The sequence below is a fragment of the Schistocerca nitens genome, chromosome 9 (assembly GCF_023898315.1).
Source record: "Schistocerca nitens isolate TAMUIC-IGC-003100 chromosome 9, iqSchNite1.1, whole genome shotgun sequence".
NCBI lineage: Eukaryota > Metazoa > Arthropoda > Insecta > Orthoptera > Acrididae > Schistocerca > Schistocerca nitens.
The window spans coordinates 513,638,844-513,653,083 of NC_064622.1; the positions used below are offsets into that span (position 1 = coordinate 513,638,844).

Consider the following 14,240-nt stretch of genomic DNA (forward strand, 5'->3'; position numbering starts at 1 on the left):
GTGGAATGTTTCCCTCTATTATAAACAGTTTATTTACTTTTTTCTATCTGTCTCATTTACACTTGACTGTTCGTTATAGAATACTGAAATATCTAGGGCTGAAGACAACATTAGAATGTTGGTAGAAAACTAGACAGCAAGCAACTGAGAACTGGTCTCAAAAGACCTGTCAAAGGCTGACAGAGAAAATGTCAATGTATTGTAAAAATTGACAATGTTAACTTAGCTATTATTTCAAAAATCTGGGGCAAAACTTACTAGCTTTCAATTACTTCAGAAGTTTCATTTTATTTACATATTACATTTTCATTCTGGTACTTCTTGAAGCAATGTGATACATGCAAAGGAAAAAAATTCAAGCTCTGGTGCTAATTACGAAATAAGTTTCTATAAAGGATAATGTGTTTGTGTCAATATTTGCAAGAATGCTAGTTGCATCTCAAACATGGACCTCTGTGGCTATTGTACTGATTGACCAATGCTTGTAAGTATTTGGGATAATGTGAGACTTGTGGTGTGGTACCTGAACATTTGCAATTTGCTGGAAATAAACCTGTTTGGCTTCCCCATTTTACTGGTGGCTTTTCACCTTGCATAGTAACCTTAAACAATAACAATTACTTTCTGAAACTGAAAATATCATTTGGAGGTATTCTTTGCATAAAGAAATGAAATGTAAATGTGCAGAACCTATCAAATAATACATTTAAGAGGTGTATTTGTCAATAGCACTTTCACAATGATGTTGGTTTTTTTTTTTCTTTTCTGAATGCGTATAGGATACCATAGGCATCCTTTGAGGTATACATTTACATGAACTCAAATTTGTGAATTAAGATTTTCTGCAATTTTCCTTTATGCGAGAGTGAAGGCAGTTTGGTCAACAAACTCATGGGAAATCCTTCACTTTGTTCCTGTCAGTAATTTTACAAAGAGTATTAATTTAAAGGGAAGGAACAAAATGGATGAGACTTGTATATATAATAAATAAAAGGGAACAAAATGGATGAGACTTGTATATATAATAAATAAAAGAAAAGAAATATATAAAATTACAGGACAGTTACTTTTAAATTACAATCGCTGTGAAAATAAAGAATCAGGTACAATACATTATCAACTCTCAATTGTTTAACAACTGTTATTGTATGATTAATATATTGTGGCTTCTGGCAATCGAAAAAAATCTAGAGAAATTATTTAAATAGGCTAACATGTGGTAGAAGTTGGTGGTTTTCTATGCTACTGCGGTAAGACCTTACAATTTGCTTTAGCTCGAATACGCCCTATCTAAGGTGGACACGATTTGCAGATACTTTAAGCACATTAATACTGAATATTAGTATTACATAACAGCTTTTACACACTTTCTGTGACTAGTATCTTACACCTTGTAAGAAACATAATCTGCATCACAAGGATTAAATTTTTACACAACAGGTCCCCATTTTTCACTCAGTATACGATTGGACTACCCAATTCAGATTTTTATATCACAACATTAATGTGTGGTGCGCAGTGCCTCATAGCTTGCAGCTGTTCTACATTTATGTCAGCACCATAAAGGACAAGTGTACGGAGGAAGGGCAGGTGCTGCGGCAGCTCCCGCAGACGGAGCAGTGACGCCCCGCACTGGCTGAGGTCGAGTACTCGCAGCTCACGGATGTGCGGCACCGCGTCTGCTATTTCTCTCGAATGGACACGTGCGCAGCTCTCCAGGCTCAGCTTCCGCAGCTGGACACACTGCGAGAGTGTTCCCAGAGACTTCAAAAGTTGTGAGAGCGACAGGTCCAGCTTCTGCAGGTTCCGGAGACAGTGCAGGTACTTCAGTCCCTGAGAAATGTGGAACAGGGTTCAATTTGCTATTGTTATTGTTATTGTTATTATTATTATTCTTATTCTTCCTATTATTATTATTATTATTATTGTTTCTTTTCTCAGACATTATGTCTGGTCAAAAATGGAATGTGACGCGGACCTTGATCAAGCGTGACTTCCTTTTAACTGTACGGTATATGTTACATTGCATTTAGGAACTTTTGGGTAATTGAACATGTATCAATAATTACAGATTTCTGTAGTTGTATATATATATGTTTGGATGTAGCTGTATTGCGTTGATGTACTGGTGGATGACTCCTGTAGTTGATAGTATAATTGGTATAATGTCAACTTTATACTGATGCCACATGTCCTTGACTTCCTCAGCCAGTTGGATGTATTCTTCAATTTTTTCTCCTATTTTCTTCTGTATATTTGTTGTATTGGGTATGGATATTTCGATTAGTTGTGTTAATTTCTTCTTTTTATTGGTGAGTATGATGTCAGGTTTGTTATGTGGTGTTGTTTTATCTGTTATAATGGATCTGTTCCAGTATAATTTGTATGTGGTGTCACCGCTAGACACCACACTTGCTAGGTGGTAGCTTTTAAATCGGCCGCGGTCCGGTAGTATACGTCGGACCCACGTGTCGCCACTGTCAGTGATAGCAGACCGAGCGCCACCACACGGCAGGTCTAGAGAGACGTACTAGCACTCGCCCCAGTTGTACAGCCGACTTTGCCTGAGATGGATTACTGACAAATACGCTCTCATTTGCCAAGACGATAGTTAGCATAGCCTTCAGCTACATTTGCTACGACCTAGCAAGGCGCCGTATTCAATTGATATTTAGATTCTATTAATGTATCATCAAGAGCGATGTTATACAAACGTGGATTAAAGTTAAGTATTCCAGAAGCTACATATTTTTCTTTATAGCATTCATTACGTATCCTGTTTCAGACCTCACGCCAGCCTGCGTGAGTTTAAGCGCGTGCCTTTTGGCTTCCTCTCATTGTGTCTAGGCTGTCTTGTCTAGACACAACATTGTATTCATCATTCTCCAGTACATTTTGTGGTACATACTTGTATGTGGGAATGTGTTGTTTAATTAGTTTAAGTTGTATGGAAAGTTGTTGATGTATTATTTTTGCTACATTGTCATGTCTTCTGGGGTATTCTGTATTTGCTAGTATTGTACATCCGCTTGTGATGTGATCTACTGTTTCTATTTGTTGTTTGCAAAGTCGGCATTCATCTGTTGTGATATTAGGATATTTAATAATATTCTTGCTGTAATATCTGGTGTTTATTGTTTGATCCTGTATTGCAATCATGAATCCTTCCGTCTCACTGTATATATTGCCTTTTCTTAGCCATGTTTTGGATGCGTCTTGATCGATGTGTGGCTGTGTTAGATGATAAGGGTGCTTGCCGTGTAGTGTTTTCTTTTTCCAATTTACTTTTTTCGTATCTGTTGATGTTATGTGATCTAAAGAGTTGTAGAAGTGGTTATGAAATTGCAATGGTGTAGCTGATGTATTTATATGAGTGATTGCTTTGTGTATTTTGTTAGTTTCTGCTCGTTCTACAAAGAATTTTCTTAAATTGTCTACCTGTCCATAATGTAGGTTTTTTATGTCGATAAATCCCCTTCCTCCTTCCTTTCTCCTTAATGTGAATCTTTCTGTTGCTGAATGTATGTGATGTATTCTATATTTGCGGCATTGTGATCAAGTAAGTGTATTGAGTGCTTCTAGGTCTGTGTTACTCCATTTCACTACTCCAAATGAGTAGGTCAATATTGGTATAGCATAAGTATTTATAGCTTTTGTCTTGTTTCTTGCTGTCAATTCATTTTCAGTATTTTTGTTAGTCTTTGTCTATATTTTTCTTTTGGTTCTTCTTTAATATTTGTATTATCTATTCCTATTTTTTGTCCGTATCCTAGATATTTATAGGTATCTGTTTTTTCCATCGCTTCTATACAGTCGCTGTGGTTATCCAATATGTAATCTTCTTGTTTAGTGTGTTTTCCCTTGACTGTTATTTTTATTACATTTGTCTGTTCCAAAAGCCATATTTATATCATTGCTGAATACTTCTGTTATCTTTAGTAATTGGTTGAGTTGTTGATTTGTTGCTGCCAGTAGTTTTAGATCATCCATGTATAGCAAATGTGTTATTTTGTTTGGGTATGTTCCAGTAATATTATATCCATAATTTGTATTATTTAGCACGTTGGATAGTGGGTTCAGAGCAAGGCAGAACCAGAAAGGACTTAATGAGTCTCCTTGGTATATTCCACGCTTAATCTGTATTGGCTGTGATGTGATATTTGAATTTGTTTGGATATTAAGTGTGGTTTTCCCATTTTTCATTACTATGTTTAGGAACTGTATTAATTTAGGATCTACTTTGTATATTTCCAATATCTGTAGTAACCATGAGTGGGGTACACTATCAAAAGCTTTTTGGTAATCAATGTATGCGTAGTGTAGCGACCTTTGTTTAGTTTTAGCTTGATATGTCACCTCTGTATCTATTATCAGTTGCTCTTTACATCCTCATGCTCCTTTGCAGCAGCCCTTTTGTTCTTCATTTATAATTTTGTTCTGTGTTGTACGTGTCATTAATTTCTGTGTAATGACTGAAGTTAATATTTTGTATATTGTTGGTAGGCATGTTATGGGGCGATATTTTGCTGGGTTCGCTGTGTCTGCTTGATCTTTAGGTTTCAGGTAAGTTATTCCTTGTTGTTGTTGTTATTATTATTATTATTATTATTATTATTATTATTATTATTTATTCTTTTGTATTCCTGTTTCAATGACACAATTACTGAAATAATTCAAAATATCATAATAATAACAAAACTTGTAAAAACGTTCTGTAGCCAAGATCACAAATACTTCTTTATTTTTGATACTTCTTTATTTTTGACAACTGGTTTTGACAGAATTTGCTGTCATCTTCTGGTCTCCAAACTGTATTTGTTACAGAACTGTCCGTTATGAGTTGGAACCTCATTCAAAGTCGTCATACTAATGGGTAAAATGTAGCACAAGTTTGTCAGAAATAAAACATTGATTGAATTTGATCACCAATGAAGTGGAACATGTAAGCCAACATGAAAAGATGTGCTAATGTACATTTTACTGTATAAAGTGATTTCTAAGGCTTAACAATCATCTGTGAGTGATACATATACCGACAAGGCCATGTCTATGAGGTGCCTTTTGACTTAAATGTTTTATTTCTGACAAGTAGAACGTGCGGATTTTATTCACTAACATGACAACTTGACATGAGGTTCCAACACATAATGATAGCCCCTTCACATTTCTCAACATGAGAAAATTCAGTAATAAAATTTTTAATTGTGTAAGTCCGATATCAAAATAACGATGAAAAACAACAACAAAAATGGTAACAATGGACAAAAATGGAAAAAATGTCAGACACCGCCTGCCCGGGGGTTCTATCCCAAAATTCACATGAAACGATTTGAAGAAACTATGAAAATATAAAATAATATGCATTGCTGGAAATGTTTTTAGACTAATAGCTCTTATACTTAAAAATCAGCTTTTCTGACAAGGGCATCTTAGGGACTGGCCCTGTTCAATTTTGTTTTGGGATTCAAAGGACATTTCCAAGTGCTGTTAAGTACAAGACATTTAAGACAAATTAAGAGAATTATCAGTAGCTGAGAGTGTAGCATCAAGGCTTGGCAATTTTAAGTAGCTGGTTCAAACCTCACTAGTAGCAAATTTCTCCCTTTTTATTCAAATTCAATATTTATTAATAAAGATGATGTAACTTACCAAACGAAAGTGCTGGTAGGTCGATAGACGCAAAAACAAACACAAACATACACACAAAATTCAAGCTTTCGCAACAAACTGTTGCCTCATCAGGAAAGAGGGAAGGAGAGGGAAAGACGAAAGGATGTGGGTTTTAAGGGAGAGGGTAAGGAGTCATTCCAATCCCGGGAGCGGAAAGACTTACCTTAGGGGGAAAAAAGGACAGGTATACACTCGCACACACACACACACACACATCCATCCACACATATACAGACACAAGCAGACATATTTAAAGACAAAGAGTTTGGGCAGAGATGTCAGTCGAGGCGGAAGTGCAGAGGCAAAGATGTTGTTGAATGACAGGTGAGGTATGAGTGGCGGCAACTTGAAATTAGCGGAGATTGAGGCCTGGTGGGTAACAGGAAGAGAGGATATATTGAAGAGCAAGTTCCCATCTCCGGAGTTCGGATAGGTTGGTGTTGGTGGGAAGTATCCAGATAACCCGGACGGTGTAACACTGTGCCAAGATGTGCTGGCCGTGCACCAAGGCATGTTTAGCCACACGGTGATCCTCATTACCAACAAACACTGTCTGCCTGTGTCCATTCATGCGAATGGACAGTTAGTTGCTGGTCATTCCCACATAGAATGCATCACAGTGTAGGCAGGTCAGTTGGTAAATCACGTGGGTGCTTTCACATGTGGCTCTGCCTTTGATCGTGTACACCTTCCGGGTTACAGGACTGGAGTAGGTGGTGGTGGGAGGGTGCATGGGACAGGTTTTACACCGGGGGCGGTTACAAGGATAGGCAAAGATTTACTGTCAAAGATTTACTGTCCTACTCTCGTACTCTCTGCTGGAAATATCACTTTGCCACGAAGAAAAATTATCCTAATCCTACTCCCAATGATCCAACTCCCCAGGACACTATCCAAATTGAACCCTGCCTGGAACAGTTCCGTCCTCCGTCACAGCGGGACCCACCTCCTCTTCCTCAAAATCACCCTCTCCAAACCTTCCAGGAATTTCTGACTTCCAGCCTTGCATCTCAATCCTTCTTAAAAAAACCTTAATCCTACTCCCAACATCACCACTGCTGAAGCCCAGGCTATCCGTGATCTGAAGGCTGACCGATCCATCATCATTCTTCCGGCGGACAAGGGTTCCACGACCGTGGTACTTGATCGTCGGGAGTATGTGGCTTAGGGACTGCGTCTGCTTTCAGACAACACCACAGACAAAGTTTGCCAAGGTAATCCCATTCCCGATGTCCAGGCGGAGCTTCAAGGAATCCTCAGAACCTTAGGCCCCCTGCAAAACCTTTCACCTGACTCCATCAACCTCCTGACCCCACCGACACCCCGCACCCCTACCTTCTACCTTCTTCCTAAAATTCACAAACCCAAACATCCTGGCCGCCCCATTGTAGCTGGTTACCAAGCCCCCACAGAACATATCTCTGCCTACGTAGATCAACACCTTCAACCCATTACATGCAGTCTCCCATCCTTCATCAAAGACACCAACCACTTTCTCGAACGCCTGGAATCCTTACCCAATCTGTTACCCCCGGAAACCATCCTTGTAACCATTGATGCCACTTCCTTACACACAAATATTCCGCACGTCCAGGGCCTCGCTGCGATGGAGCATTTCCTTTCATGCCGATCACCTGCCACCCTACCTAAAACCTCTTTCCTCATTACCTTAGCCAGCTTCATCCTGACCCACAACTTCTTCACTTTTGAAGGCCAGACATACCAACAATTAAAGGGAACAGCCATGGGTACCAGGATGGCCCCCACGTACGCCAACCTATTCATGGGTCGCCTAGAGGAAGCCTTCTTGGTTAGCCAAGCCTGCCAACCCAAAGTTTGGTACAGATTTATTGATGACATCTTCATGATCTGGACTCACAGTGAAGAAGAACTCCACAATTTCCTCTCCAACCTCAACTCCTTTGGTTCCATCAGATTCACCTGGCCCTACTCCAAATCCCACGCCACTTTCCTTGACGTTGACCTCCACCTGTCCAATGGCCAGTGTCACACGTCCGTCCACATCAAACCCACCAACAAGCAACAGTACCTGCATTATGACAGCTGCCACCCATTCCACATCAAACGGTCCCTTCCCTACAGCCTAGGTCTTCATGGCAAACGAATCTGCTCCAGTCCAGATTCCCTGAACCATTACACCAACAACCTGACAACAGCTTTCGCATCCCGTAACTACCCTCCCGACCTGGTACAGAAGCAAATAACCAGAGCCACTTCCTCATCCCCTCAAACCCAGAACCTCCCACAGAAGAACCACAAAAGTGCCCCACTTGTGACAGGATACTTTCCGGGACTGGAACAGACTCTGAATGTGGCTTTCCAGCAGGGATACGACTTCCTCAAATCCTGCCCTGAAATGAGATCCATCCTTCATGAAATCCTCCCCACTCCACCAAGAGTGTCTTTCCGCTGTCCACCTAACCTTCGTAAGCTGTTAGTTCATCCCTATGAAATCCCCAAACCACCTTCCCTACCCTCTGGCTTCTATCCTTGTAACCGCCCCCGGTGTAAAATCTGTACCATGCACCCTCCCACCACCACCTACTCCAGTCCTGTAACCCGGAAGGTGTACACGATCAAAGGCAGAGCCACGCGTGAAAGCACCCACGTGATTTACCAACTGACCTGCCTACACTGTGATGCATTCTATGTGGGAATGACCAGCAACTAACTGTCTATTCGCATGAATGGACACAGGCAGACAGTGTTTGTTGGTAATGAGGATCACCCTGTGGCTAAACATGCCTTGGTGCACGGCCAGCACATCTTGGCACAGTGTTACACCATCCGGGTTATCCGGATTCTTTCCACCAACACCAACCTATCCGAACTCCGGAGATGGGAACTTGCTCTTCAATATATCCTCTCTTCCCGTAACCCACCAGGCCTCAATCTCCGCTAATTTCAAGTTGCCGCCACTCATACCTCACCTGTCATTCAACAACATCTTTGCCTCTGCACTTCCGCCTTGACTGACATCTCTGCCCAAACTCTTTGTCTTTAAATATGTCTGCTTGTGTCTGTATATGTGTGGATGGATGTGTGTGTGTGTGTGTGTGTGTGTGTGTGTGTGTGTGCGCGAGTGTACACCCGTCCTTTTTTCCCCCTAAGGTAAGTCTTTCTGCTCCCGGGATTGGAATGACTCCTTACCCTCTCCCTCAAACCCACATCCTTTCGTCTTTCCTTCCCTCTTTCCTGATGAGGCAACAGTTTGTTGCGAAAGCTTGAATTTTGTGTGTATGTTTGTGTTTGTTTTTGCGTCTATCGACCTGCCAGCGCTTTCGTTTGGTAAGTCGCATCATCTTTGTTTTTAGATATATTTTTCCCACGTGGAATGTTTCCCTCTATTGTATCAATATTTATTAACAAATAGAAATGTTAATTAACAAATGCTGAACCATAATTTTAAATAAAAATAACACCTTGTTATTTTTACCTACCGGTCAAGTGGAAATAAATTAAAATTTGACACAGGCATGCAAAATATCTTCTTGTTAAACGAGAAAATATTACATACATCAATAATACTGCTCAGTTTCCAGAAACAGAAAAGCCTCTTTGTTTTCTGTTTGGCATCCTGCAGTTTGGCACCAAATTTTAATTTATTCTAAATACTGACATTGTCACGCAGTTGCCAGTAATCTACACTATTAATAAAACTGTAAAACCATCATGGCTGTCTGCCTGACCACACTAATCTCCAAAACTACTTAACGAATTTTTATGTGATTTTCTCAGGTAACTCGGTCATAGCTTGGGGCAATGTACTGGTTTTATCACCTAAACTAAATCACAGAGAGAGATATCCTGATTTAAAATTTTATCTTAAAACTGTCATGTCTGTCTGATTATGGTAATTTCCAAAACTACTACGTAAATTTTCATGAGGTTTTCACAGGTAATGTAAGTGTAGCTTAGTGCAACAAATAGACTATATTTTTTCAAAATCTGATCATAGAAAAAAGATATCATAATTTTACATTTCATTTAAAACCATATGCTCAGCTCAGTAGTTCAGATGTCTACCTCAGTGACATGATCATCATGGTGTAGTACACCAAAGAACCAATAGATAGTGCTGCTAGTTTCATAGTACACCTAAGAATCAATTGTGATGCTGTTAGTTTTTTTTAACTCAGTGAGAGATGTTTTTTCTGAAGTTTATGTCCGTGACAGTATTAAGTGCCACAATGTTATCCTTCCAATTACAAACAAGCATTGGATATACTTGACTAGGATATGTGTGTTTATAGATTTTGCTTCGTGTATTAAAAACTTAAACTTAACAGCATTTCTTTTGACAGCTTTTATTTATATTCTTTGTTAGCACACATGAATTTGTAGAGTTTACTTTGTGATTGGGGTGCCAACTCATTACATTTTGATTTCAGTTTGTTTATGAATAAAAATGCCTACAAGGCAAGGGAAGGGGGTGTTTCCTATGAAAATCGTGTGGAGCAATTTGCTGCTACTCGACATCAGACTTTAACTTGTTCTTTGGAAACTCCTTCAAAGCAAGGTGTAACATATAACTCTGATTGAGAGCATCATATATTATTTCACTCTCAAGAACTGTTCATTCACAGAGGCTTAAATTTATTACTCTCCAACATAACATCACAAAACAGAAATTTTGACAGGAAATGGCATAGGTGACTGAGTTTTTATACTCCTAATCCAACTAATTCTTAACAATTTAGCACTTCACTTTAAGTGTGCACAATTCCTGATGAGTTATGTTACACCATGACCATAAACAAAGTACAAGACCATACCTTGAGTGTTGTGGGCTTGGACCTCAGTGCCGGTTGCTTTTCACACAACCAACTCTACATGACTCTCTCTCACAGTAGGGAATTAAACAAGCCTTTCATTCATGTCCCCCCAGCACACTACTTCGAACATTGTATACAAGGAAGCTTTATAAGTCAAAAATAAATTCCATGTGTATGAAGTCTCTGGCGCAGCTACAAATAAGTAACCGGGTTCGCCGGTTTTCTCAGCTAGTTAAAAATTAAAATATGTTATTTTTATTAAAAAATATGATTCAATATTTGTTATTTAATATTTCTATTTGTTAATAAGTATGGAATTTAAGTAAAAGTAAAAAGAAGGAAAAAGCATTTTACTACTAGCGAAATTCAAAACGGCAACTTTGTGATTATATTTTTATGCTATGTGCTCAACTACCAATACTATGTTAACAAATTACTAATGTTTCACAACTAGCAGCACTTGGGAACTTTCTAAGCAACAAAAACGATTTTCCCAAGTTCATTTCACAATGAATTGATGTCCAAGCACTGAGCTTCAGTTTCTATATGTAAGAAGAAAATATATTTTGGTCCATCAAATCCTACATGTACAAGACACACAAGGATATTTGACAAACTTAAATTTTTTACAACAAAATTCAATTTACACTATGATACAATTTTTAAACTATATACTATACAGTACTGATAAACAGATTGGTTTCCGTGAGATAATATACTAATAACTGAGAAGCATACTTGAACAGACTAGATCTGCAGTTAAAAACCTAACTGACAGCAAGTTAGCAACAAAAAAATTAAAAATTAAACACAAAATCACAATTCAGCCCGATTATGTGCTACTTCATTAAACTTACGCATTTATATGTACTATAGAAGTGTCACACTGCAGACTAAAACTATACATGAAGAAGGCAGAGCAGTCCTTGTGAGTTACAATCACCACAACACAACCAGACGGGTTGCATAAGAGAGCCAACTCTTAGGCCTGTGAGTGACAAACAGACCCAAACTTTTTCATTTAGTTATCATATAATAGAGAATCGGTGGTCACAAGGGCATTACAGAATCACTGAATACAGCTGTGAATAGGAATCTAAAGAAATGGAGCTCACACGGAAAGATATAGGTGTTCGTTTTTCCGCACTTTGTTTGAGAGTGGAATTATAAATAATTATTGTGAAGGTGATTTGATGAACTCTCTGTCACATACTTAAAGTGTGACTTCCAGTGTATCCATGTAGATGTAAATGCATGCTACCTCATGATAAACATGCAGTTCCATAACCCCTGTCTTATAGTGTTAAACTGTACCTCTTAATGAGTAGATCATGACAGCATTTTGGATTTTTAAATTCAATCAATAATTAAGTGAAATACTGAAAATCAATTTTTTGTTACCCTTGGAAGCTGTTAGATAGGAAACCTGCAACTGGTACATCGTCCCAGGTTCCAGGACAGTCTCTCAGTAATACGGATGTGGTAGGCAAAGTTGTCACTGATAGAGAAGACCCATTGTGGTCTGACAGCCATGTCAGATAATTGTTACAAAAGCAAAGAGTGATTCATTGCAAATTTAAACATAGCCAGAGCCTCGCAGACAAACAAAAACAAAAAAAAGCCAAAACTGGTGTAAGGAGAGCCGTGTGTGAAACCATTCACCTAATTAGAAATAAAATTATATCTACCAACTTGAAGAAAATTGTAATTAGTTTTGATCTTATGTTAAATCAGTAAATGGGTTAACTCCATCTGTCCAGACGCTCAGTGACCATGATGGCATTGAGGAAGATTGCACTGTAGTTCCTCCTTTAAATCTTTGCACAAATGACAAATTAACAGATATCGAAATAAGTGGATGTGGTGTAGAAAAGTAACTGAAGTCGCTCAACAGAGGAAAGGCCACTGGAGCTGATGGCATGCTAATATAAGTTTACATAGAGCATGCAAAAGAACTTGCAGCTGTTCTAGCAGCAGTGTAAGGTAGGTCTCTAGAGGAGTTCCTAATGATGGGGAAAAAAGCACAGGTCTTTCCCATTTTCAGGAAAGAATTTTGGAACTTGTTTTATGCATGCATACTATATTTCTGGAGACCAAAAACAGCCTTTGTAGGAACCAACACATGTTCCAAAAACAACAGTCTTGAGTAATGCAACTCACTCTGTTTGTCCGAGAGACTTAGCGAGCAGTAGATACAAGCACCCAGGTACATGTCCTGTAGTTCTACACTGTCACCTACTGAAGAAAATATGAGCACATGGAAAACCGGACTAACTATGTGACTGGGTTGAAGAGATTCTAGCAAGCAGAACACAGGATGTAATTCCCTCAACAGAGAGAAGTCTTTGCACGTAAAAGTAACTTCGGATGTATCCCAAGGGCATGTTATAAGACCATTACTTTTCACAATTTATATAAATAAATTACTAGGCAATGTCTGAAATTCCATACAACTTTTCACAGATGATGATGTTGTATATACAGAAGTCTCAACTCTAGAAAACTGTAGCAAAACACAGGAAGACCTGAAGAGGATCAGCCACTTGTTGCAGGGAATGGCAATTGATCCTCAACATATTTCAAATAATTTGACAGAACAAGCCATTATTGTATGATTACACAATTGCAGATCAGTCACTAGAAACTACAAATGATAGCTAGCAGCATTCACATGGAGCAATTTGAAGTGGAATCATAACGTAAAATTAAATGTAAATTAGGCAAATGCTGGAGTGAGTTTCATTAGGATAATCCTCAGGAAATGTAGTCCATCAACAAAGGAAGCAGTTTACTAAACCCCCATTCAACCAATACTTAAATACTGTTCGTAATGTGACCCACACCAGATAAAACTCATATTCTGTTACGTGTTCATTTAATAAGCATGGAAGCATCACAGAGATGATCAATGAACTCCAGTGGCAGCTGTTGGAAGAGGGACTTCTGCATCATGGTAGTATGGTTTATTGTTAAAGTTCTGAGAGCGATTGTTCCTAATAGAGCTGTCAAATGTATTGTTTCGTCCTACATATATCTCGTAAAAAGACTGAACATAAAATTAGTGAGATCAGAACTCACAAAGAGGCTTACCCACAATCGTTCTCCCTGTCAACTACTTGCGAGTAGAATAAGAAAGGAGGAAAGTGAGACTGGTACACAAATCACCCTCTGTCACACTCCACGAGTGGTTTCTGGAGTATAGTTGTAGGTGTAGATGATGAGCAGGTTGAAATAACGCACACATGAAGAGGTTTGCACAGGCTATACTAGCATGGAGAGTTGCATTAAACCAGAGTTCAGACTAAAGACAACAACACAACTAGAAAAACATGCACTACACATGCTAAAAGTAATATTTTTCTTATCACTGTCCTAAATCTATAAGAACAGTTTTGTCTCAAACTATCTGCACAATAAAGAGAAAGGCGTCTTCATAAGCTCAAGGTGATGGCAAAGATTGTAGCACCCAAAACTTAGCAAATCCTTTGAATTGTCCCAAAAACTAACAGAAAAACTTCATGGAAAGGTAATCAAAATATAGGGGAGAGAAATGAAGTCCAATTGACCTGAGATGGCAATAGAGAACTTTAACTGAACCAGTATTTAATCAGCGTTGTTTTTGTGTTCTTCAGACCAAAGTGCGATTTGACGCAGCTCTCCATTACAGTCAATCTCGTGCAAGCCTCTCGATCTCTGCATAAGTAATGAATGCTATAACCATTTGAATCAGGTTATAGTAATCATACCTTGGTCTTCCTCGACAGTTTTTACCTC

The 14,240-nt window shown here is 38.7% G+C and overlaps 1 protein-coding gene across 5 annotated transcripts in view; it reads right to left on the reverse strand.

Annotated features, from left to right (window-relative positions):
- Nucleotides 1-1,003: 1,003 nt before the first annotated feature.
- The window catches only part of LOC126203981 (F-box/LRR-repeat protein 7-like), a 56,101-nt gene continuing 42,864 nt past the window's right edge, over nt 1,004-14,240 (reverse strand). For all 5 annotated transcript variants that reach the window (XM_049938407.1, XM_049938404.1, XM_049938405.1 and 2 more), the window contains one exon: nt 1,004-1,833. In XM_049938407.1, the coding sequence (XP_049794364.1) occupies nt 1,489-1,833 (345 nt within the window). In that variant the 3' untranslated portion in view covers nt 1,004-1,488. The remainder of the gene's footprint in view (nt 1,834-14,240) is intronic.